The sequence below is a fragment of the Coregonus lavaretus genome (assembly GCF_964263955.1).
Source record: "Coregonus lavaretus genome assembly, contig: HAP1_SCAFFOLD_438, whole genome shotgun sequence".
NCBI lineage: Eukaryota > Metazoa > Chordata > Actinopteri > Salmoniformes > Salmonidae > Coregonus > Coregonus lavaretus.
The window spans coordinates 127,851-152,709 of NW_028159714.1; the positions used below are offsets into that span (position 1 = coordinate 127,851).

Genomic DNA, 24,859 nt, shown 5'->3' on the forward strand with positions numbered 1-24,859 from the left:
AGTGGCGAATTTGCCAATCTTGGTGTTCTCTGGCAAATGCCAAACGTCCTGCACGGTGTTGGGCTGTAAGCACAACCCCCACCTGTGGACGTCGGGCCCTCATACCACCCTCATGGAGTCTGTTTCTGACCGTTTGAGCAGACACATGCACATTTGTGGCCTGCTGGAGGTCATTTTGCAGGGCTCAGGCAGTGCTCCTCCTGCTCCTCCTTGCACAAAGGCGGAGGTAGCAGTCCTGCTGCTGGGTTGTTACCCTCCTACGGCCTCCTCCACGTCTCCTGATGTACTGGCCTGTCTCCTGGTAGCGCCTCCATGCTCTGGACACTACGCTGACAGACACAGCAAACCTTCTTGCCACAGCTCGCATTGATGTGCCATCCTGGATGAGCTGCACTACCTGAGCCACTTGTGTGGGTTGTAGACTCCGTCTCATGCTACCACTGGAGTGAAAGCACCGCCAGCATTCAAAAGTGACCAAAACATCAGCCAGGAAGCATAGGAACTGAGAAGTGGTCTGTAGTCACCACCTGCAAAACCAGTCCTTTATTGGGGGTGTCTTGCTAATTGCCTATAATTTCCACCTGTTGTCTATTCCATTTGCACAACAGCATGTGCAATTTATTGTCAATCAGTGTTGCTTCCTAAGTGGACAGTTTGATTTCACAGAAGTGTGATTGACTTGGAGTTACATTGTGTTGTTTAAGTGTTCCCTTTATTTTTTTGAGCAGTGTATTTCAAATAACTGATTTTCTCATATCAACTGTAACCAATGTTCCCTAAAAATTGTTTTGCCATTGAGCAAATTTCAGGTCTGCTGAGCTCAAACTTTTAACATTCTGTGCAACTTCCAGCACGCGTTTCCTGTGAACACTGAGGCTGTACCCGCTTTAAGTTACAGTTTTAACAGTGGCCAAGTAGGCTACTGTGGCTATTTGATCATAATGTAGGCCTACCAGAGTGGCCTACCATCAAAAACAATGGAGAAAATGCATCCCATAACATTTTTAACATGGAAAAGCTGTTCTATCGGCATTAACCTAATTATCCACTGGTCCTTCAGAAAAGGAGGTGACTGAAAATGTTGTGTTTGATGCAAGAAACCGCGTTAGAAAATAAAAATCATTATTATTCCCAAACCTTTATTACAGAGAATCAGACAAATTACTACCCTCTGCCTATTGGCTACTTATTCAAGCCTGTCTCAAAATACAACACTGCCGCATCGGTCTGTGTAGAGTACGCTTCAGCGATACAGATTGAATAGAGCCTTTAATCTAAGTACTGTGTCGTCAATACTGTAGTTCTGTGCTTTTTAATAGGTTGTAGGTTGCGGACCAGTGTTTTGATACAGTGCATGTACACTACTGTTCAAAAGTTTGGGGTCACTTTAGAAATGTCCTTGTTTTTGAAAGAAAATCTATTTTTTTTTATCCATTAAAATAACAAACTGGCACTAACCAGAATAGAAAGAGGAGTGGGAGGCCCCGGTGCACAACTGAGCAAGAGGACAAATACATTAGAGTGTCTAGTTTGAGAAACAGGCGCCTCACAGGTCCTCAACTGGCAGCTTCATTAAATAGTACCCGCAAAACACCAGTCTCAATGTCAACAGTGAAGAGGCGACTCTGGGATGCTGACCTTCTAGGCAGAGTTGCAAAGAAAAAAAGCCATATCTCAGACTGGCCAATAAAAAGAAAAGATTAAGATGGGCAGTCTGAGATATGTAACTACAACAGCCATAAACTAGTGGAATATGAGATTGGTTTAAAGGAAGGCCACGGTGAGTCTGGCCCTAGATCACTCTGTGCTCTTGCCAACTCCAAAGCAGTCATTGTCAAGCCAAAGTTTATTCTTTTTTTGTTTTGTTTAAAACTAGTTTGACATGACAATGAGTGACATGGAGTTGGTATGATAGCTGTGGTCCTCTGTAGCTCAGCTGGTAGAGCACGGCGCTTGTAACGCCAAGGTAGTGGGTTCGATCCCCGGGACCACCCATACACAAAAATGTATGCACACATGACTAAGTCGTTTTGGATAAAAGCGTCTGCTAAATGGCATATTATTATATTATTATTATAGCACAAACCGACTAGCACTCAAGCCAGACCAAAGTAGTTGCAAATATACACTACATGGCCAAAAGTATATGGACACCCCTTCAAATTAGTGGATTAAGCTATTTCAGCCACACCCGTTGCTGACAGGTGTATACAATCGAAACACACAGCCATGCAATCTCCATAGACAAACATTGGCAGTAGAATGGCCTTACTGAAGAGCTCAGTGACTTTCAACGTGGCGCCGTCATAGGGATGCCAGCTTTGCAACAAGTCAAATTTCTGCCCTGCTAGAGCTGCCCCGGTCAACTGTAAGTGCTTGGAAGTGGAAACGTCTAGGAGCAACAACGGCTCAGCCGTGAAGTGGTAGGCCACACAAGCTCACAGAACGGGGCCGCCGAGTGCTGAAGCGCGTAAAAAATCCCAAAAGGCCTGGCCGTTCCAAATCTCTTGCGTAGCTTTGTTTCGGTATGTTGCATTGAAAGTGGCTAATATTGAGTTGATTCGATCCCTATTGCGACAGTAAAGGGGAAAACACTATATGCCACTACTTTGGCCTCGCCTGAGTGCCAGTCGGTTTGTGCTATCATACCAACTCCATGTCACTCATTGGCATGTCAAACTAGTTTTAAAACAAACAAAAAAAATGAATAAACTTTGGCTTGACAATGTGCTCTTGCAAACGCCAAAGCAGTCAAAGTGATCTATGACCAGCCTTCCTTTAAACACCAATCTCATATTCCACTAGCTTATGGCTATTGTAGTTACATACCTGCACTGTATCAAAAACACTGGTCTGCAACCTACAACCTATTAAAGCACAGAACTACAGTATTGACGACACAGTACTTAAGATTAAAAGGCTCTATTCTATCTGTATCGCTGAAGCGTTACAGATTGTGCAATATTACTTTGAAGGTAATTTCCAATTGCGCCGACTTATGCAGCGTTTACCATGAATGCAGTCTCCGCTAACGCGGGAGCATGACCTTTTAAATTTCAAATCACGCTGTAACGCTGAACTTCTGCGATACGGATTGAATAGAGCCCTGATATCATAAATCCGTTTTATAGTGCCCTCCTACAATCTAGCATAGGAAGAAGACAAGGACATTATTTGGGTTCATAAAAGTGTTATTAACCATTTTAAAAAAAAGTACAATCAATATTCTGCACATCAAAATATCATGTTTGTTTTCAAGCACCTTCAGATGGTGGTACCCTCTACAATATAATGTATAACTGTAAACAACGTCAAGTCTTGTTAAGACAAAAATACATCATTTTAAACATGATCAGGGTTTGTTACAAAATATAACTATATCAATCTATCCCCGAGATTAGCTAGTGGTTAGTCTACAGAATCATTATACTACAGTGTTATACAATACTATTCCCTGTGTAATCTGATAACATACTACATAAGGGCTGTAAGTAAGCATTTCACTGTAATGTCTGCACCTGTTGTATTCGGCGCATGTGACCAATAAAATTTGATTTGATTTGATACATGCAACATTACAGCAGACCTGGCTCCAAATGCTATTGGATATCATTCAGGACTATTCTATTGCTCCATTAACCCCAAGCAAGCTCAATGCACAGAGAAAAAGTATATGAAATTATCAAATAGTATTTGAACCCAGGTCTTAACATTAGACATTTAATAATTAAAGCAGATTTTTTTTGTACATTAATTAGCGACCATGATTTTTTTTCCAAATCCCATTTTTGATTTTATAACTTAATTTCTCTGGTGTTTATGGAGGAGTATATCTCTTCGGTGAGTGGTACGTATGTTTTCTTAGCTGGATCTAGGAAGTACAGAGGATCTTGGACCGCAGCTGGGTTGAAGCCCTCTTCCACCAACGTCACTTTCTTCATCTTAAATGTTCCCGTCATCTCGAAAGAGCTCTAAAGTGTTATACATAAGAATATATTGAAGAGTATTTTAAGAATATACAGTTGAAGTCGGAAGTTTACATACACCTTAGCCAAATACATTCAAACTCAGTTGTTCACAATTCCTGACATTTAATCCTAGTAAATATTCCCTGTCTTAGTTCAGTTAGGATCACCACTTTATTTTAAGAATGTGAAATGTCAGAATAATAGTATAGAGAATGATTTATTTCAGCTTTTATTTCTTTCATCACATTTCCAGTGGGTCAGAAGTTTACATACACTCAATTAGTATTTGGTAGCATTGCCTTTAAGTTGTTTAACTTGGGTCAAACGTTTCGGGTAACTTCCACAAGCTTCCCACAATAAGTTGGGTGAATTTTGGCCCATTGCTCCTGACAGAGCTGATGTAACTGAGTCAGGTTTGTAGGCCTCCTTGCTCGCACACGCTTTTTCAGTTCTGCCCACACATTTTCTATAGGATTGAGGTCAGGGCTTTGTGATGGCCACTCCAATACCTTGACTTTGTTGTCCTTAAGCCATTTTGCCACAACTTTGGAAGTATGCTTGGGGTCATTGTCCATTTGGAAGACCCATTTGCGACCAAGTTTTAACTTCCTGACTGATGTCTTGAGATGTTGCTTCAATATATCCACATAATTTTCCTTCCTCATGATGCCATCTATTTTGTGAAGTGCACCAGTCCCTCTTGCAGCAAAGCACCCCCACAGCATGATGCTGCCACCCCCGTTCTTCACGTTTGGGATGATGTTCTTCGGCTCGCAAGCAACCCCCTTTTTCCTCCAAACATAACGATGGTCATTATGGCCAAACAGTTCTATTTTTGTTTCATCAGACCAGAGGACATTTCTCCAAAAAGTACGATCTTTGTCCCCATATGTGCAGTTGAAAACTTTAGTCTGGCTTTTTTTATGGCAGTTTTGGAGCAGTGGCTTCTTCCTTGCTGAGTGGCCTTTCAGGTTATGTCGATATAGGACTCATTTTACTGTGGATATAGATACTTTTGTACCTGTTTCCTCCAGCATCTTCAAATTGGTCCTTTGCTGTTGTTCTGGGATTGATTTGCACTTTTCGCACCAAAGTACGTTCATCTCTAGGAGACAGAACGCGTCTCCTTCCTGAGCGGTATGACGGCTGCGTGGTCCCATGGTGTTTATACTTGGGTACTATTGTTTATACAGATGAACGTGGTACCTTCAGGCATTTGGAAATTGCTCCCAAGGATGAACCAGACTTGTTGAGGTCTACAATTTTTTTTCTGAGGTCTTGACTGATTTGTTTTGATTTTCCCATGATGTCAAGCAAAGAGGCACAGTTTGAAGGTAGGCCTTAAAATACATCCACAGGTACACCTCCAATTGACTCAAATGATGTCAATTAGCCTATCAGAAGCTTCTAAAGCCATGACATCATTTTCTGGAATTTTCCAAGCAGTTTAAAGGCACAGTCAACTTAGTGTATGTAAACCTCTGACCCACTGGAATTGTGATACATTTACATTTACATTTTAGTCATTTAGCAGACGCTCTTATCCAGAGCGACTTACAGTTAGTGCATACATTACTTATTTATTTATTTCATACCCCCCGTGGGAAACGAACCCACAACCCTGGCGTTGCAAATGCCATGCTCTACGAACTGAATTATAAGTGAAATAATCTGTCTGTTAACAATTGTTAGAAAAATGCACAAAGTAGATGTCCTAACCAACTTGCCAAAACTATAGGTTTGTTAACAAGAAATGTGTGGAGTGGTTGAAAATCGAGTTTTAATGACTCCAACCTAAGTGTATGTAAACTTCCGACTTCAACTGTACATACACACACATATTGAGTGTACAAAACATTAAGAACATTTCCTAATATTGAGTTTATTGAAGGTTCTCCCATCTCCACAGAGGAACTCTGGAGCTCTGCCAGGGTGACCATTGGGTTCTTGGTCACCTCCCTGACCAAGGCCCTTCTCCCCCGATTGTCAGAGTGACCCGGTGGTCACTCTGAGAAAGCTCCAGAGTTCCTCTGTGGAGATGGGAGAACCTTCCAGAAGGACAACCATCTCTGCAGCGCTCCACCAATCAGGCCTTTATGGTAGAGTGGCCAGACGGAAGCCATTCCTCAGTAAAAGGCACATGACAGCCCGCTTGGAGTTTGCCAAAAGGCACCTAAAGGACTCTCAGACCATGAGAAACAAGACTCTCTGGTCTGATGAAACCAAGATTGAACTCTTTGGCCTGAATGCCAAGCGTCACATCTGGAGGAAACCTGGCACCATCCCTACGGTGAAGCATGGTGGTGGCAGCATCATGCTGTGGGGATGTTTTTCAGCTGCAGGGACTGGGAGACTAGTCAGGATCGAGGCAAAGATGAATGGAGCAAAGTACAGAGAGATCCTTGATGAAAACCTGCTCCAGAGCACTCAGGACCTCAGACTGGGGTGAAGGTTCACCTTCCAACAGGACGACGACCCTAAGCACACAGCCAAGACAACGCAGGAGTGGCTTCGGGACAAGTCTCTGAATGTCCTTGAGTGGCCCAGCCAGAGCCTGGACTTGAACCCGATCGAACATCTCTGGAGAGACCTGAAAATAGCTGTGCAGCAACGCTCCCCATCCAACCTGACAGAGCTTGAGAGGATCTGCAGAGAAGAATGGGAGAAACTCCCCAAATACAGGTGTGCCAAGCTTGTAGCGTCATACCCAAGAAGACTCCAGGCTGTAATCGCTGCCAAAAAATGTCTAAAAACCTGTTTACGCTTTGTCATTATGGGGTATTTATTTAATCAATTTTAGAATAAGGCTGTAACGTAACAAAATGTGGAATAAGTCAAGGGGTATGAATACTTTCTGAAGGAATTGTATAATACAGTATACAAGTATATTTTAAGAGCTGAATATACTTCAAGACAACAGATTTTTCAACTTGAATGACAGAGGTGTTACAAGAACACTCCAATAGTAGAATAGCTTGATAGTTATACTGATTAAATCATGATAACAAACGGATACAAAGCTCACTTTAAACATGATTAAAAATGTGACAAATGGTAAGCTCACCTGTATTCTAATGAAGCGCGGTCTTGCGTAAGCAGGGAGGTAGTTGGCTACTTGGCTGAAGGTGTTGGCGCCGTCAAACTCTTCCCCTTCTTCTAACTTCACGGCAGCCATTCCAATCCTCCCCTCGTGACCTGGAGAGACACGTTTTTCAGACTACATTCCAAAATGGCACCCTATATAGGGCACACAGAGCCCTATGGGCCCTTGCCAAAAGTAGTGTGCTATTTAGGGAATAGTGTGCTATTTGGGACGCATCCTCAGACTGGTGAAAGAGGGTGATGAGAAGTCTATTGTATGTGTATGGATGAGTAGTCTATTGTCTTTCATTTTATATAGTCTCCTACTACTGAATGGCTAACATATCTAGAGCCAAATCTACTGTATTTCAATGCATACCAACCCTATAAACTAAAACGTTTATAATTTACATCAACTGTAAGCCCTATATTTGTTTGACAGGAAACACACTTCTTATAGTAACCTATAATAACGTTGTAAGTAATAACCTATAACTTAGTAGTAGCTGTTAACATCCTAAATCTGACCATATAGATAATTATTTACCTTCAACTTTCACACCATATACATTAGCCTCCTTGATGCAGTCCACCATTGTGAGGATATCAGCCACTTCGGTTGTCGCAACATTCTCGCCTTTCCACCTGAAATAACAAAAATATTTCCATGTTGGTCAACCCCAAGAGATGTTTGGCAGCCCCAAGAGATGTGTAATTCGAACCCTGAGTGACATACTGTGTAGGGTTGCAAAATTCTGATAACTTTACCAAAATTCCCAGATTTTTCCAGAATTCCTGGTTGTAGGATTCCGGATTTCCTGGTTATTTCCTCCTGATTTTCCAACTGGGATTTCTGGAAAACCTGGGAATTTTGGCATCCGTATTGCCTACCTGAAAGTGTCACCAACACGGTCCTGAAACTGTACAAAGTTTTGTTCATCGATCCTCAGCAGGTCTCCAGTGTTGAAGTACAGGTCACCTTTCTGTAAAACGTCTCTCAGTCTCTTCTTCTCTGTCTGTTGTTCGTTACCAGCATAACCAACAAAGGGAGATATCTTGGTTATCTTTCCAACCAAAAGTCCAGTCTCACCTAAAAAAAAAGAAAAAGGAAGATCAGGATAATGATGATGCTGCTCCCAATATATTTTTTAAAGAACTGTGTGTCAAGTGACTAAGAGTAGGATAACTGATCTGGGATTAGCACCCCCCCCCGTAAATACAAACGTATGCATTGTGATCTAAAAACTGATCCTAAAGCAGTCCTATTGAGACGCTTGACACACATGGCTCCAGGTTCTTATTTGCAAAGATGACATTGGGTCATACTTTACCCCAACGTTGTTCTGTCCATCAATATGAAGCAATGACTTGGACCCAATCCATGTCAGAGTCTCCCCAAACCAAAAGGAACTTTGATACACATCATATCAAAATCTAATTTTATTTGTCACATACGCTTGTTTGGCAGATGTTATAGCGGGTGTAGCGAAACGCTTGTATCATAAAACACACAGTGTCCAAAGCTAGAACGTTCACAGTTGGTAGGTAAATAGGGGAAAGGTCAACACAAATCAAATGCAGTGAAGAAACTATGGCCCTATAGAGAAAGCAGTTGCAACATGACGCTGTTCCCAAATTCACCCCTTTCCCAACGTTGTTCTGTCAACAATATGAAGCAATGACTTGGACCCAATCCATGTCAGAGTTTACCTGAACTAATGGAACTTTGATAGACATCGTATTTATAAACAAACTGAGTGTCCAACGCTAGACACATTTTCTAGTCAGTGGGGTAAAAGGTCAACAGAAATAAAAAGGTACCTTTGGTTGCTTGGATACACAGACCCTTGGAGTTCCTAACAGGTTCCTCCTTCTCAATGTCAAATTTGATCAAAGTATAGGGGAACAGTCTCTGAAAGTGAAACACAATTACAAAAACATATATATTTTCTGTTTGGGAGGCACATCATTTACACATCAGGGTACTGATTTTAATTTATGTGATCCATGTGTAGTTATCCTGGTTTAATTGTGTTAAGAGGTCAGATCAAATCAAATGTTATTTGCCACATGCGCCGAATACAACAGGTGAAATGCTTACTTACAAGCCCTTAACCAACAATGCAGAGTGAGGAAATATTTGCTAAATAATCTAAAGTAAAAAAAAGTAACACTAAATAATACGTTTTATAATACGTTTTAAGAAGAAGAAAAAATAATAGTGTTAAGTAAAATAATAGATAAGAATAAAAATAACAAATATTTAAAGTGCAGCAGTAAAATAAAATAACAGTAGGGAGGCTATATACAGGGAGTACCGGTACGGAGTCAATGTGCGGGGGCAACGGTCAGATCACTACCTACCCTGTGGAGAAAGTTGATTCGTCCTACCACTCCTATCTTACTGGTGTAGTTGATGAAGCCAATGTTGCCCTCAGTGGCAGCGTACAGTTCCCTGACAGCTATGTCTCCAAAACGATTCAGAAACTCTGTCCAGATGTCTGAACGGACCCCGTTGCCGATGGCGATCCGCACTTTGTGGTCCTTCTCGTTGTCTTTCTGGAAATAGAACGCGACGAAGATCGATTTGTGATTTTATCTTCTACTCAACAGACAGCGGGTGTTCAGAAAATATCAGTTACAGGGTGGTGAACCGTTTCGAATATATTTTTTTTTTCTCCAATTAAAAGCCGTTAAATTTAACTTTGCTAGGTCGCCCTACGGCAATAAGGTGGCTGTAACTTTAAAATAAAAACTGTAGTGATACAGCATTATGCTGGAGTCACTACACATACTAAAAACGTATGTACTGACTCACTGTACTGTGAATCGCTTTGGATAAAAGCATCTGCCAAGTGGCATATATGATATATTATTATGGACTGACTCCTTTGTAACATTCTTTATGTGACATACATTTATCAATTTCCATTACTCTCAGTGTGTCTTGACTAGACGTTTACATTTTACATTTGTCATTTAGCAGACGCACTTATCCAGAGCAACTTACAGTTAGTGAGTGCATACATTTCCGTACTGGTCACCCGTGGGAATCGAACCCACAACCATGGCGTTGCATACGCCATGCTGTACCAACTGAGCTACACAGAACCGGTGTCCTAGACGAGGTGTCCTTTACCGTGGGAGTGTTGCAGAGGTATCTCATGGTCTCTCCGATGTACTGCATCACCGTTACGTTATGTTTCCTACAGTCCTCCCAGAACTGAGACGCTGAAAACTTTCTCCTCAGGACAACTGTTATGCCTGGTATAGGAGACAGATGATGCCACAGATTGGCTATTTAATAATATATCCTTAGGTACATTTCTGACTAACACCATCTTGTTCAGACATTATCTAAAAGTAGAGCAAAGTCATCTTTTCACCGTGCACCGCAATACATAATTTACAATACGCAATACATAATACATAATATACAATACATAATATACAATACGCAATACATAATACATAATATACAATACGCAATACATAATACATAATATACAATACATAATATACAATACGCAATACATAACACACAATATGCAATACATCATACATAATACATATACAATACCCAAAACATAATCATAATATACAATACGCAATACATAATATACAATACGCAATACATAATACATAATATACAATACGCAATACGCAATACATAATATACAATACGCAATACGCAATACATAATATACAATACGCAATACGCAATACATAATATACAATACGCAATACGCAATACATAATATACAATACGCAATACGCAATACATAATATACAATACGCAATACATAATATACAATACACAATACATAATACATAATATACAATACATAATATACAATACATAATATACAATACGCAATACATAATATACAATACGCAATACATAATATTCAATACGCAATACATAATACATAATATACAATACATAATATACAATACATAATACGCAATACATAATATACAATACATAATACGCAATACATAATATACAATACGCAATACATAATATACAATACACACTATACAATACGCAATACATAATACATAATATACAATACGCAACACATAATACGCAATACGCAATACGCAATACAATACAATATTGCAACACAATACACACTATTGCAACACAATACACACTATTGCAACACAAAACAATATAGCAACACAATACAATATAGCAACACAATACACAATATTGCAACACAATACACACTATTGCAACACAATACACAATATTGCAACACAATACACAATATTGCAACACAATATTGCAACACAATACATAATATAGCAACACAATAGACAATACACACTATTGCAACACAATACACACTATTGCAACACAATACACAATATTGCAACACAATACACAATATTGCAACACAATATTGCAACACAATACACAATATAGCAACACAATAGACAATATTGCAACACAAAACAATATAGCAACACAATACACAATATTGCAACACAATACAGCAACACAATACACAATATTGCAACACAATACACAATATTGCAACACAAAACAATATAGCAACATAATACAATATAGCAACACAATACACACTATTGCAACACAATACACACTATTGCAACACAATACATACTATTGCAACACAATACATAATATTGCAACACAATACATAATATTGCAACACAATACACACAATTGCAACACAATACACAATATTGCAACACAAAACAATATAGCAACACAATACACAATATTGCAACACAAAACAATATAGCAACACAATACACAATATTGCAACACAAAACAATATAGCAACACAATACATAATATTGCAACACAATACACAATATTGCAACACAAAACAATATAGCAACACAATACACAATATTGCAACACAATACATAATATTGCAACACAATACACAATATAGCAACACAATAGACAATATTGCAACACAAAACAATATAGCAACACAATACACAATATTGCAACACAATACAGCAACACAATACACAATATTGCAACACAATACACAATATTGCAACAAAACAATATAGCAACACAAAACAATATAGCAACACAATACACAATATTGCAACACAATACATAATATTGCAACACAATACACAATACATAATATTGCAACACAATACACACTATTTCAACACAATACACACTATTGCAACACAATATTGCAACACAAAACAATATAGCAACACAATACACAATATTGCAACACAATACACAATATTGCAACACAATACACAATATTGCAACACAAAACAATATAGCAACATAATACAATATAGCAACACAATACACAATATTGCAACACAAAACAATATAGCAACACAATACACAATATTGCAACACAATACACAATATTGCAACACAATACACATCGTCCACCTATGTTGAATGTATGAGTGTGAAAACTACTAATGTCTCTAATGGTTTCATTCAGCATGCAGTATACTCAACCTGCTCTGAAATGTACTACGTATGACTCATTTCTGTATTGTTTATTTGAGGAGGGACAGATACAAAACACATTGACATGTTGAATAAACAGAATCTGATGTCTTGCACCACAGTGTGTATAGCACAGCTTGCACCAACTTCCAACACTCATCCCTAGCATTTCAAAATAAGAGTCATAACATTACCCCTCTCGATGGCCCCGGTAAGTCCGATGAGGAAGCCGGCGCTGTGATAGAGGGGCAGGTTGATATAGAATACATCCTCGGATGTCACTCCTGAGATGGCTTGGATAAAGGACGCAGTCCACAACCTCTCCTGGGTCACCAGAGCCGCTTTAGGTAGACCTACAGTCAGACAGGACAGTGGGTTATCTATAGACAATAGGAAGACCTACAGTCAGACAGGACAGTGGGTTATCTATAGACAATAGGTAGACCTACAGTCAGACAGGACAGTGGTTATCTATAGACAATAGGTAGACCTACAGTCAGACAGGACAGTGGGTTATCTATAGACAATAGGTAGACCTACAGTCAGACAGGACAGTGGGTTATCTATAGACAATAGGTAGACCTACAGTCAGACAGGACAGTGGTTATCTATAGACAATAGGTAGACCTACAGTCAGACAGGACAGTGGGTTATCTATAGACAATAGGTAGACCTACAGTCAGACAGGACAGTGGGTTATCTATAGACAATAGGAAGACCTACAGTCAGACAGGACAGTGGTTATCTATAGACAATAGGTAGACCTACAGTCAGACAGGACAGTGGTTATCTATAGACAATAGGTAGACCTACAGTCAGACAGGACAGTGGGTTATCTATAGACAATAGGTAGACCTACAGTCAGACAGGACAGTGGGTTATCTATAGACAATAGGTAGACCTACAGTCAGACAGGACAGTGGTTATCTATAGAAAATAGGAAGACCTACAGTCAGACAGGACAGTGGGTTATCTATAGACAATAGGTAGACCTACAGTCAGACAGGACGGTGGGTTATCTATAGACAATAGGAAGACCTACAGTCAGACAGGACAGTGGGTTATCTATAGACAATAGGTAGACCTACAGTCAGACAGGACAGTGGGTTATCTATAGAAAATAGGTAGACCTATAGTCAGACAGGACAGTGGGTTATCTATAGACAATAGGTAGACCTACAGTCAGACAGGACAGTGGTTATCTATAGACAATAGGTAGACCTACAGTCAGACAGGACAGTAGGTTATATATAGACAATAGGTAGACCTACAGTCAGACAGGACAGTGGGTTATCTATAGACAATAGGTAGACCTACAGTCAGACAGGACAGTGGGTTATCTATAGACAATAGGAAGACCTACAGTCAGACAGGACAGTGGGTTATCTATAGAAAATAGGTAGACCTACAGTCAGACAGGACAGTGGGTTATCTATAGACAATAGGTAGACCTACAGTCAGACAGGACAGTGGTTATCTATAGACAATAGGAAGACCTACAGTCAGACAGGACAGTGGTTATCTATAGACAATAGGTAGACCTACAGTCAGACAGGACAGTGGGTTATCTATAGACAATAGGAAGACCTACAGTCAGACAGGACAGTGGGTTATCTATAGACAATAGGAAGACCTACAGTCAGACAGGAGGACAGTGGTTATCTATAGACAATAGGTAGACCTACAGTCAGACAGGACAGTGGTTATCTATAGACAATAGGTAGATCTAGTCAGACAGGACAGTGGTTATCTATAGACAATAGGTAGACCTACAGTCAGACAGGACAGTAGGTTATATATAGACAATAGGTAGACCTACAGTCAGACAGGACAGTGGGTTATCTATAGACAATAGGTAGACCTACAGTCAGACAGGACAGTGGGTTATCTATAGACAATAGGTAGACCTACAGTCAGACAGGACAGTGGTTATCTATAGACAATAGGTAGACCTACAGTCAGACAGGACAGTGGTTATCTATAGACAATAGGTAGACCTACAGTCAGACAGGACAGTGGGTTATCTATAGACAATAGGTAGACCTACAGTCAGACAGGACAGTGGTTATCTATAGACAATAGGTAGACCTACAGTCAGACAGGACAGTGGTTATCTATAGACAATAGGTAGACCTACAGTCAGACAGGACAGTGGTTATCTATAGACAATAGGAAGACCTACAGTCAGACAGGACAGTTGATTATCTATAGACAATAGGTAGACCTACAGTCAGACAGGACAGTGGTTATCTATAGACAATAGACACAGTGCATTGAATGACGTATGCATAACAAATCCTACCCCCAGGAAAAGTTTCAATAGGTATAAGCAATATGAGAAAAAAAGTAATTTCAGATTTACATCCAAATTGATCTATTAGGGGACTAGGAGCCCCTTAAAGAAACCAGCCCTAGCCCCTTCAAGCCCTATCCCCTTCCAGCCCTATCCCCTTCCAGCCCTATCCCTTCCAGCCCTAGCCCCTTCCAGCCCTAGCCCCTTCCAGCCCTATCCCCTTCCAGCCCTAACCCCTTCCAGCCCTAGCCCCTTCCAGCCCTATCCCCTTCCAGCCCTATCCCTTCCAGCCCTAGCCCCTTCCAGCCCTAGCCCCTTCCAGCCCTAGCCTCTTCCAGTCCTAGGCCCTTCCAGTCCTAGCCCCTTCCAGCCCTAGCCCCTTCCAGTCCTAGCCCCTTCCAGCCCTATCCCCTTCCAGCCCTAGCCCCTTCCAGCCCTAGCCCCTTCCAGTCCTAGTCCAGTCCTAGCCCCTTCCAGCCCTAGCCCCTTCCAGTCCTAGCCCCTTCCAGTCCTAGCCCCTTCCAGTCCTAGCCCCTTCCAGTCCTAGCCCCTTCCAGCCCTAGCCCCTTCCAGTCCTAGCCCCTTCCAGCCCTATCCCCTTCCAGCCCTAGCCCCTTCCAGTGCTAGCCCCTTCCAGTCCTAGCCCCTTCCAGTCCTAGCCCCTTCCAGCCCTAGCCCCTTCCAGCCCTAGCCCCTTCCAGCCCTATCCCCTTCCAGCCCTAGCCCCTTCCAGTGCTAGCCCCTTCCAGTCCTAGCCCCTTCCAGTCCTAGCCCCTTCCAGTCCTAGCCCCTTCCAGTCCTAGCCCCTTCCAGTCCTAGTCCAGTCCTAGCCCCTTCCAGCCCTAGCCCCTTCCAGTCCTAGCCCCTTCCAGTCCTAGCCCCTTCCAGCCCTAGCCCCTTCCAGTCCTAGCCCCTTCCAGTCCTAGCCCCTTCCAGTCCTAGCCCCTTCCAGTCCTAGCCCCTTCCAGTCCTAGTCCAGTCCTAGCCCCTTCCAGTCCTAGCCCCTTCCAGTCCTAGCCCCTTCCAGCCCTATCCCCTTCCAGTCCTAGCCCCTTCCAGCCCTAGCCCCTTCCAGTCCTAGCCCCTTCCAGTCCTAGCCCCTTCCAGTCCTAGCCCCTTCCAGTCCTAGCCCCTTCCAGTCCTAGTCCAGTCCTAGCCCCTTCCAGTCCTAGCCCCTTCCAGTCCTAGCCCCTTCCAGCCCTAGCCCCTTCCAGTCCTATGTCCTTCCAGCCCTAGGTCCTTCCAGCCCTATTCCCTTCCAGCCCTAGGTTCTTCCAGTCCTATCCCCTTCCAGCCCTAGCCCCCTCCAGCCCTAGCCCCTTCCAGTCCTAGCCCCTTCCAGCCCTATCCCCTTCCAGCCCTAGCCCCTTCCAGCCCTATCCCCTTCCAGCCCTAGCCCCTTCCAGTCCTAGCCCCTTCCAGTCCTATCCCCTTCCAGCCCTAGCCCCCTCCAGCCCTAGCACCTTCCAGCCCTAGGCCCTTCCAGCCCTATCCCCTTCCAGCCCTAGCCCCTTCCAGTCCTATCCCCTTCCAGCCCTAGGCCCTTCCAGTCCTAGCCCCTTCCAGCCCTAGGCCCTTCCAGTCCTAGCCCCTTCCAGTCCTAGCCCCTTCCAGTCCTATCCCCTTCCAGCCCTAGGCCCTTCCAGTCCTAGCCCCTTCCAGCCCTAGGCCCTTCCAGTCCTAGCCCCTTCCAGTCCTAGCCCCTTCCAGTCCTAGCCCCTTCCAGTCCTATCCCCTTCCAGCCCTAGCCCCTTCCAGCCCTATCCCCTTCCAGCCCTAGGCCCTTCCAGTCCTAGCTCCCAGCTTGTTTCTGGAAGAGGCCCCGGTCTTCTTTACTAAGGTAGCTGATAGGTGTCTACCAGTGGTTCCTGAGGTGTAGAGGAGGACGGAGGGGTTTACCAGTGGTTCCTGCGGTGCGGAAGAGGACTGAGGGGCTTACCAGTGGTTCCTGCGGTGCGGAAGAGGACTGAGGGGCTTACCAGTGGTTCCTGAGGTGTAGAGGAGGACTGAGGGGCTTACCAGTGGTTCCTGAGGTGTAGAGGAGGACTGAGGGGCTTACCAGTGGTTCCTGAGGTGTGGAAGAGGACTGAGGTGCTTACCAGTGGTTCCTGAGATGTAGAGGAGGACTGAGGGGCTTAACAGTGGTTCCTGAGGTGTAGAGGAGGACTGAGGGGTTTACCAGTGGTTCCTGAGGTGTAGAGGAGGACTGAGGGGCTTACCAGTGGTTCCTGAGGTGTGGAAGAGGACTGAGGTGCTTACCAGTGGTTCCTGAGATGTAGAGGAGGACTGAGGGGCTTAACAGTGGTTCCTGAGGTGTAGAGGAGGACTGAGGGGCTTACCAGTGGTTCCTGAGGTGTAGAGGAGGACTGAGGGGCTTACCAGTGGTTCCTGCGGTGCGGAAGAGGACTGAGGGGCTTACCAGTGGTTCCTGAGGTGTAGAGGAGGACTGAGGGGCTTACCAGTGGTTCCTGAGGTGTAGAGGAGGACTGAGGGGCTTACCAGTGGTTCCTGAGGTGTGGAAGAGGACTGAGGTGCTTACCAGTGGTTCCTGAGATGTAGAGGAGGACTGAGGGGCTTAACAGTGGTTCCTGAGGTGTAGAGGAGGACTGAGGGGCTTACCAGTGGTTCCTGAGGTGTAGAGGAGGACTGAGGGGCTTACCAGTGGTTCCTGAGGTGTGGAAGAGGACTGAGGTGCTTACCAGTGGTTCCTGAGATGTAGAGGAGGACTGAGGGGCTTAACAGTGGTTCCTGAGGTGTAGAGGAGGACTGAGGGGCTTACCAGTGGTTCCTGAGGTGTAGAGGAGGACTGAGGGGTTTACCAGTGGTTCCTGAGGTGTAGAGGAGGACTGAGGGGCTTACCAGTGGTTCCTGAGGTGTAGATGTAGAGTGCAGGGCTCTTGATGGTGATGTTGGCCCTGAGGTCAGCTGACAGGGGTCCGTCTGAGGCCTGGGTGATATGTTCTGAGAGGGGGTTGATGCCTTCTACACTGCACTCCTCTGACAGGAGGTATACAGAGATACCCTGCTGTTTTAGTGTAGGGAGAACCTCCTCCACTGCCTCCTTCAGCTCTGTAGGAGAGAGGGAGGGAGAGAGGGAGACAGAGAGACACACACACAGAGAGACAGACAGGTGACATTACTCTCAACTCCTTAGAGCAGGGTTCCCCAACTGGCTGAAGGGCGGTTGGGTTGCGGGCGGGTTGAATAAAGAGAAAACAATGCCTTAAAACATCAATAAATGTTTCATTCTTGTGCAATTTATATATAGGCTACATTGAGGTTTTTCTTTCATTCTTTTAGGATATCTGGCATTAGAGTGAACGCCTGAGCTTCAGGGCCTCAGGGACTGTACGTTACTTATAATGAGGGATACCTGGAGAAAGCCGGACCGCTCTGAACAAAAAAAAGAAAAAAAAAAGTGACCCTCCACTATACCCAAAATAATAGTTAAAACATAAAGTGGATAGCAGAGGACATGCCTACCATTTACCCTCACTCATATCACAGACCAGAGCCTTTAGGTATGCAGTTCACCCTCACTCCTATCACAGACCAGAGCCTTTAAGTATGCAGTTCACCCTCACTCATATCACAGACCAGAGCCTTTAAGTATGCAGTTCACCCTCACTCCTAGGACAGACCAGAGCCTTTAGGTATGCAGTTCACCCTCACTCATATCACAGACCAGAGCCTTTAGGTATGCAGTTCACCCTCACTCATATCACAGACCAGAGCCTTTAGGTATGCAGTTCACCCTCACTCATATCACAGACCAGAGCCTTTAGGTATGCAGTTCACCCTCACTCCTATCACAGACCAGAGCCTTTAGGTATGCAGTTCACCCTCACTCCTAGGACAGACCAGAGCCTTTAGGTATGCAGTTCACCCTCACTCATATCACAGACCAGAGCCTTTAGGTATGCAGTTCACCCTCACTCATATCACAGACCAGAGCCTTTAGGTATGCAGTTCACCCTCATATCCCAACAGGCATCAGAGTCACATCTTTCCCTGGCATTGTCCATTTTAGGAGTGCATGGTGGTGACTGAAGGAATTGGATGACAAAATCTATGGATAGTAGACTATCATTTTGTCTGTCAAACAAAGTAGGTCTACCTCTTATTTGTTGAATAGGAAGAAATAGGCTCCAACACAAAACCCTCTTGTTGTTAGAACGGGCAGAAAAAGTTTACTTCAATCCATGGAGGCAAAAAGGACAATGTCTGAGTTTAATTCAATAAGAGAAAAGCTGCAAAATGGAGAGTTGAAGATAAAGAGAAGGGAGGGTCAGAACAGTAGTCTGATGTTATAGAAGGGAGGGTCAGAACAGTAGTCTGATGTTATAGAAGGGAGGGTCAGAACAGTAGTCTAATGTTATAGAAGGGAGGGTCAGAACAGTAGTCTGATGTTATAGAAGGGAGGGTCAGAACAGTAGTCTAATGTTATAGAAGGGAGGGTCAGAACAGTAGTCTAATGTTATAGAAGGGAGGGTCAGAACAGTAGTCTAATGTTATAGAAGGGAGGGTCAGAACAGTAGTCTAATGTTATAGAAGGGAGGGTCAGAACAGTAGTCTAATGTTATAGAAGGGAGGGTCAGAACAGTAGTCTAATGTTATAGAAGGGAGGGTCAGAACAGTAGTCTAAAGTTATAGAAGGGAGGGTCAGAACAGTAGTCTGATGTTATAGAAGGGAGGGTCAGAACAGTAGTCTAATGTTATAGAAGGGAGGGTCAGAACAGTAGTCTGATGTTATAGAAGGGAGGTTCAGAACAGTAGTCTAATGTTATAGAAGGGAGGGTCAGAACAGTAGTCTAATGTTATAGAAGGGAGGGTCAGAACAGTAGTCTGATGTTATAGAAGGGAGGGTCAGAACAGTAGTCTAATGTTATAGAAGGGAGGGTCAGAACAGTAGTCTGATGTTATAGAAGGGAGGGTCAGAACAGTAGTCTAATGTTATAGAAGGGAGGGGCCAGAACAGTAGTCTGATGTTATAGAAGGGAGGGTCAGAACAGTAGTCTAATGTTATAGAAGGGAGGGTCAGAACAGTAGTCTAATGTTATAGAAGGGAGGGTCAGAACAGTAGTCTAATGTTATAGAAGGGAGGGTCAGAACAGTAGTCTGATGTTATAGAAGGGAGGGTCAGAACAGTAGTCTAATGTTATAGAAGGCAGGGTCAGAACAGTAGTCTAATGTTATAGAAGGGAGGGTCAGAACAGTAGTCTAATGTTATAGAAGGGAGGGTCAGAACAGTAGTCTAATGTTATAGAAGGGAGGGTCAGAACAGTAGTCTAATGTTATAGAAGGGAGGGTCAGAACAGTAGTCTGATGTTATAGAAGGGAGGGTCAGAACAGTAGTCTAATGTTATAGAAGGCAGGGTCAGAACAGTAGTCTAATGTTATAGAAGGGAGGGTCAGAACAGTAGTCTAATGTTATAGAAGGGAGGGTCAGAACAGTAGTCTAATGTTATAGAAGGGAGGGTCAGAACAGTAGTCTAATGTTATAGAAGGGAGGGTCAGAACAGTAGTCTGATGTTATAGAAGGGAGGGTCAGAACAGTAGTCTAATGTTATGGCGCAGTGGTCTAAGGCACTGCATCGCAGTGCTAGCTGTGCCACTAGAGATCCTGGTTCGAATCCAGGCTCTGTCACAGCCGGCCGCGACCGGGAGACTCATGGGCAGCGCACAATTGGCCTAGCGTTGTCCAGGGTAGGGGAGGGAATGGCCGGCAGGGATGTAGCTCAGTTGATAGAGCATGGCGTTTGCAACGCCAGGGTTGTGGGTTCGATTCCCACGGGGGACCAGTATGAAAAAAAATAAAAAAAATGTATTCACTAACTGTAAGTCGCTCTGGATAAGAGCGTCTGCTAAATGACTAAAATGTAAAATGTAGAAGGGAGGGTCAGAACAGTAGTCTAATGTTATAGAAGGGAGGGTCAGAACAGTAGTCTAATGTTATAGAAGGGAGGGTCAGAACAGTAGTCTAATGTTATAGAAGGGAGGGTCAGAACAGTAGTCTAATGTTATAGAAGGGAGGGTCAGAACAGTAGTCTAATGTTATAGAAGGGAGGGTCAGAACAGTAGTCTAATGTTATAGAAGGGAGGGTCAGAACAGTAGTCTAATGTTATAGAAGGGAGGGTCAGAACAGTAGTCTAATGTTATAGAAGGGAGGGTCAGAACAGTAATGTTTGGGAAAGATTTGGTGAAGTGGTAAAAGAGGATGATAGCTGTTATGTGTGATGATTGTGAGGCACTATACAAATTTGACAGTCACAAGATGGGGACTTCGAATAGGGAAGTTCAAGGGAACTGTAGCCTTCTGTTCAGATGGGTTAAATGGAAACTGAAATCTGGACACTGACCTTATGTCTGTAACCTCTCACATAGCCTTAATATTAACTCCTGCAGAATTAAGCATTTATTGTAGTAAAATTATACACCAAATGTAAGAAAAATGTTGACTCGGGAACAGGAGCGGAGAAATATGATATATTTCAGCATCTTGAGAATGTGAATGCTCAGATACTGTCTGTAGTTGAGGCGCTATCTTTAAAAGCTGATAGTATTTTAACCACATAAAATATGCATCCAAGCCGAACTGAAAATGTATCAGAAACATGTTGGGTGATTTTTAAATCTTTCTATTCCACTACAACCGGTTAAACTGATGTAATTTGGAAATTTTGCACAGAAAAATCTTTACCGGTTTTTTATGTTATTGCATTTTCTCCCCGGTCCCTAACCATATTTCTCGGCGAAAGATGACAGAAAACGTTACGGATGACAACTAGATTGAATCATTAATTATTTTAATCTGGTGAACAAGGGTTTATTTAGTGTTCTAGGGCAACATACTGTATAATGATGACAGAAGAGAAGTTGACTAACAAATAGCCTACACAAATGTCGGAAATTATAAGCAGAAACACATCTAAATCAGGCAAAAAAAAATCCTGCACCCCTTGTCAAAAACTCGCTCCGCCGTCTTTGACTATAGCACGGCGCATTTTCTATATAATAATAATAATAATATGTCATTTAGCAGACGCTTTTATCCAAAGCGACTTACAGTCATGCGTGCATACATTTTCGTGTATGGGTGGTCCCGGGGATCGAACCCACTACCCAGGCGTTACAAGCGCCGTGCTCTACCAGCTGAGCTACAGAGGACCACGTTATATATGTTATATATTATGTTATGTTATATTAGCGGGTTAGGCCATCAGATTTTCACCTTATCACATTTAGTCTGACTCAGTGGGCTCCCGAGTGGCGCAGCGGTCTAAGGCACTTTCTAAGGCAATTTCTCAGTGCTTGAGGCGTCGATTCCAGGTTGTATCACAACCGGCCGTGATTGGGAGTCCCATAGGGCGGCGCACAATTGGCCCAGCGTCGTCCGGGTTTGGCTGGGGTAGACTGTCATTGTAAATAAGAATTTGTTCTTAACTGCCTTGCCTAGAAAAATAAAATAGTCAGGCGGTTGTGTATGGGTTATTAACCATTGCGAGCGGGTATTGGTGAACAAGCAGCTGACCCGGGTATCACTATGGCAAACACATTTCGGAGTCTTACTAATGTAACACACTAGTATAAGGATAGCTGTTTAGGGGTTTTGAAAGCTATACTCTAGTCCTACCCTTAGACTAGGGCCTAGTCGTATAGAAACACATGCCCCCCAACCTTAAGGTTTTCACTAGTTAAATTGGCTATATCGTAAAAATGGGTTATCATTTTTTTTGTCTTAATTTCAGGTTATTCATAAGGTTAACAGTGTGGTAATGTTAGGTTTAAAATAAGATTTTTTATAAGCGAAAATGTAGAAATATGCGGGGTTAAGCCATATAATTATGACTTTGTGGCTGTGGTTACTAGTGACAAACCGAACCTAACCTTACCTACGTGTGTGTATCGTGAGCAACAGCGTGAGCAAACAATAGTGGAATCGGACGTTCGCCTTCAAAATAAAAGTCCCCCATTGAAACTGATGTTTAAACGGATGAATAGTGGAATCCTCACCTGCAGCTGCGATGATCACTTTGGCCCCACAGCATGAGAAACAGTGTAGCAGAGATTTTGACCTTATGTTGAAGTTGAGCAGAGCGGTTGCACAGCCCAGTTTGGCCAGGCCCAGCCAAATCCACGCGTAAGAGGGTTCGTTCCCCATAAAGAGAGCTACCGTGTCCCCCTCTTTTAGATTGGCGTGAGTCTTCAATGCTCTTGCAACCTTGTTACTCAGTTTATCCACCTCGATGTAAGAATGTGATGTCCCCTCAAAATGCAGGAAAGTTTTATTCGGGTGTTTCTTCACCGTGTCCAAAAAGCAGTCCAAAATGCTATAGAAAGGATTTTTCTTTTTGTATTTTCGCAGCCTGATTCCAAGTTTGATTGTTTTGAACATATATGAACAGTCTTGGCCAAAGTATGGATCGAATAACGTTTTCAGAAGAAAAGGCAAAATAGCCAATCCGGCTATGATTGTAAACCAAATGTACATCTTGTAGCTGCGGGTTATAGACGCTTTTGCCGCTGAGAATTAAAAGGTTGTAGACCTACCTCCAAAAAACGGAATGTTATAAAGTAACAAATGGGTGGCAAAGTTCATTCCAAAAACCCGACCTCGCATTACAAGCAGCCTTAGTACAGTGGGCGGGGTACATTTTCTCCCATGTTCCTCCCCCTGTGGGTTGCCAGATCGAGCTTTTGAACATTTACATTTAACTGATATTTCACATGAACAAAAAAAATCAGGTCTCTGATATGATAAAGAATTATGTACCTATGGCTCAAATTAAAATAATAGCTGATATTCATTGATATATAAAGTGATTGTCTGTTCTTGGCAAGCAGCTGGAAAGACCATTTACAAACTTCATTCAATACAGAAAGCATATGGCAACCAAAGCCCTGCAACAACCTTAGAGTGAGACTAGTGGGCGGGAACATCACCCAACCATTAGTTCTTCACTGATTGGATAAGACTTATGAAAGACCCTTGTGAAAGGAACCCTTGAGTTGTGAGCTAACATTCATTGTGCCATGTGTACAAATGTTGTTGTAGACAGGAAAGTAACCTAATAGAGCCTGATTCAGTAGACAGTAACCTAGTAGAGCCTGATTCAGTAGACAGAGTAACCTAGTAGAGCCTGATTCAGTAGACAGTAGCTTAGTAGAGCCTGATTCAGTAGACAGTAGCTTAGTAGAGCCTGATTCAGTAGACAGAGTAACCTAGTAGAGCCTGATTCAGTAGACAGTAGCCTAGTAGAGCCTGATTCAGTAGACAGTAAAGTAGCCTAGTAGAGCCTGATTCAGTAGACAGTAAAGTAGCCTAGTAGAGCCTGATTCAGTAGACAGTAGCCTAGTAGAGCCTGATTCAGTAGACAGTAGCCTAGTAGAGCCTGATTCAGTAGACAGTAGCCTAGTAGAGCCTGATTCAGTAGACAGTAGCTTAGTAGAGCCTGATTCAGTAGACAGTAGCTTAGTAGAGCCTGATTCAGTAGACAGTAGCTTAGTAGAGCCTGATTCAGTAGACAGTAACTTAGTAGAGCCTGATTCAGTAGACATTAGCTTAGTAGAGCCTGATTCAGTAGACAGTAGCTTAGTAGAGCCTGATTCAGTAGACAGTAACTTAGTAGAGCCTGATTCAGTAGACATTAGCTTAGTAGAGCCTGATTCAGTAGACAGTAAAGTAGCCTAGTAGAGCCGGATTCAGTAGACAGTAAAGTAGCCTAGTAGAGCCTGATTCAGTAGACAGTAGCCTAGTAGAGCCTGATTCAGTAGACATAGTAACCTAGTAGAGCCTGATTCAGTAGACAGTAGCTTAGTAGAGCCTGATTCAGTAGACAGTAGCCTAGTAGAGCCTGATTCAGTAGACAGTAGCTTAGTAGAGCCTGATTCAGTAGACAGTAACTTAGTAGAGCCTGATTCAGTAGACATTAGCTTAGTAGAGCCTGATTCAGTAGACAGTAAAGTAGCCTAGTAGAGCCTGATTCAGTAGACAGTAAAGTAGCCTAGTAGAGCCTGATTCAGTAGACAGTAAAGTAACCTAG

At 43.0% G+C, this 24,859-nt stretch overlaps 1 protein-coding gene across 1 annotated transcript; it reads right to left on the reverse strand.

Moving 5' to 3' along the window:
* Positions 1 to 1,119: 1,119 nt before the first annotated feature.
* Positions 1,120 to 23,454, reverse strand: LOC311122521 (long-chain fatty acid transport protein 2-like). The gene is made up of 10 exons (XM_084196861.1): positions 22,830 to 23,454; positions 17,675 to 17,884; positions 12,717 to 12,875; positions 10,189 to 10,313; positions 9,414 to 9,608; positions 8,871 to 8,961; positions 7,941 to 8,139; positions 7,597 to 7,694; positions 7,033 to 7,163; positions 1,120 to 3,971 (listed from the first exon to the last, which is right to left on the reverse strand). The coding sequence occupies exons 1-10, from the start codon at positions 23,305 to 23,307 to the stop codon at positions 3,795 to 3,797; spliced, it is 1,863 nt and encodes a 620-aa protein (XP_084052987.1). The 5' UTR covers positions 23,308 to 23,454; the 3' UTR covers positions 1,120 to 3,794.
* Positions 23,455 to 24,859: the final 1,405 nt, after the last annotated feature.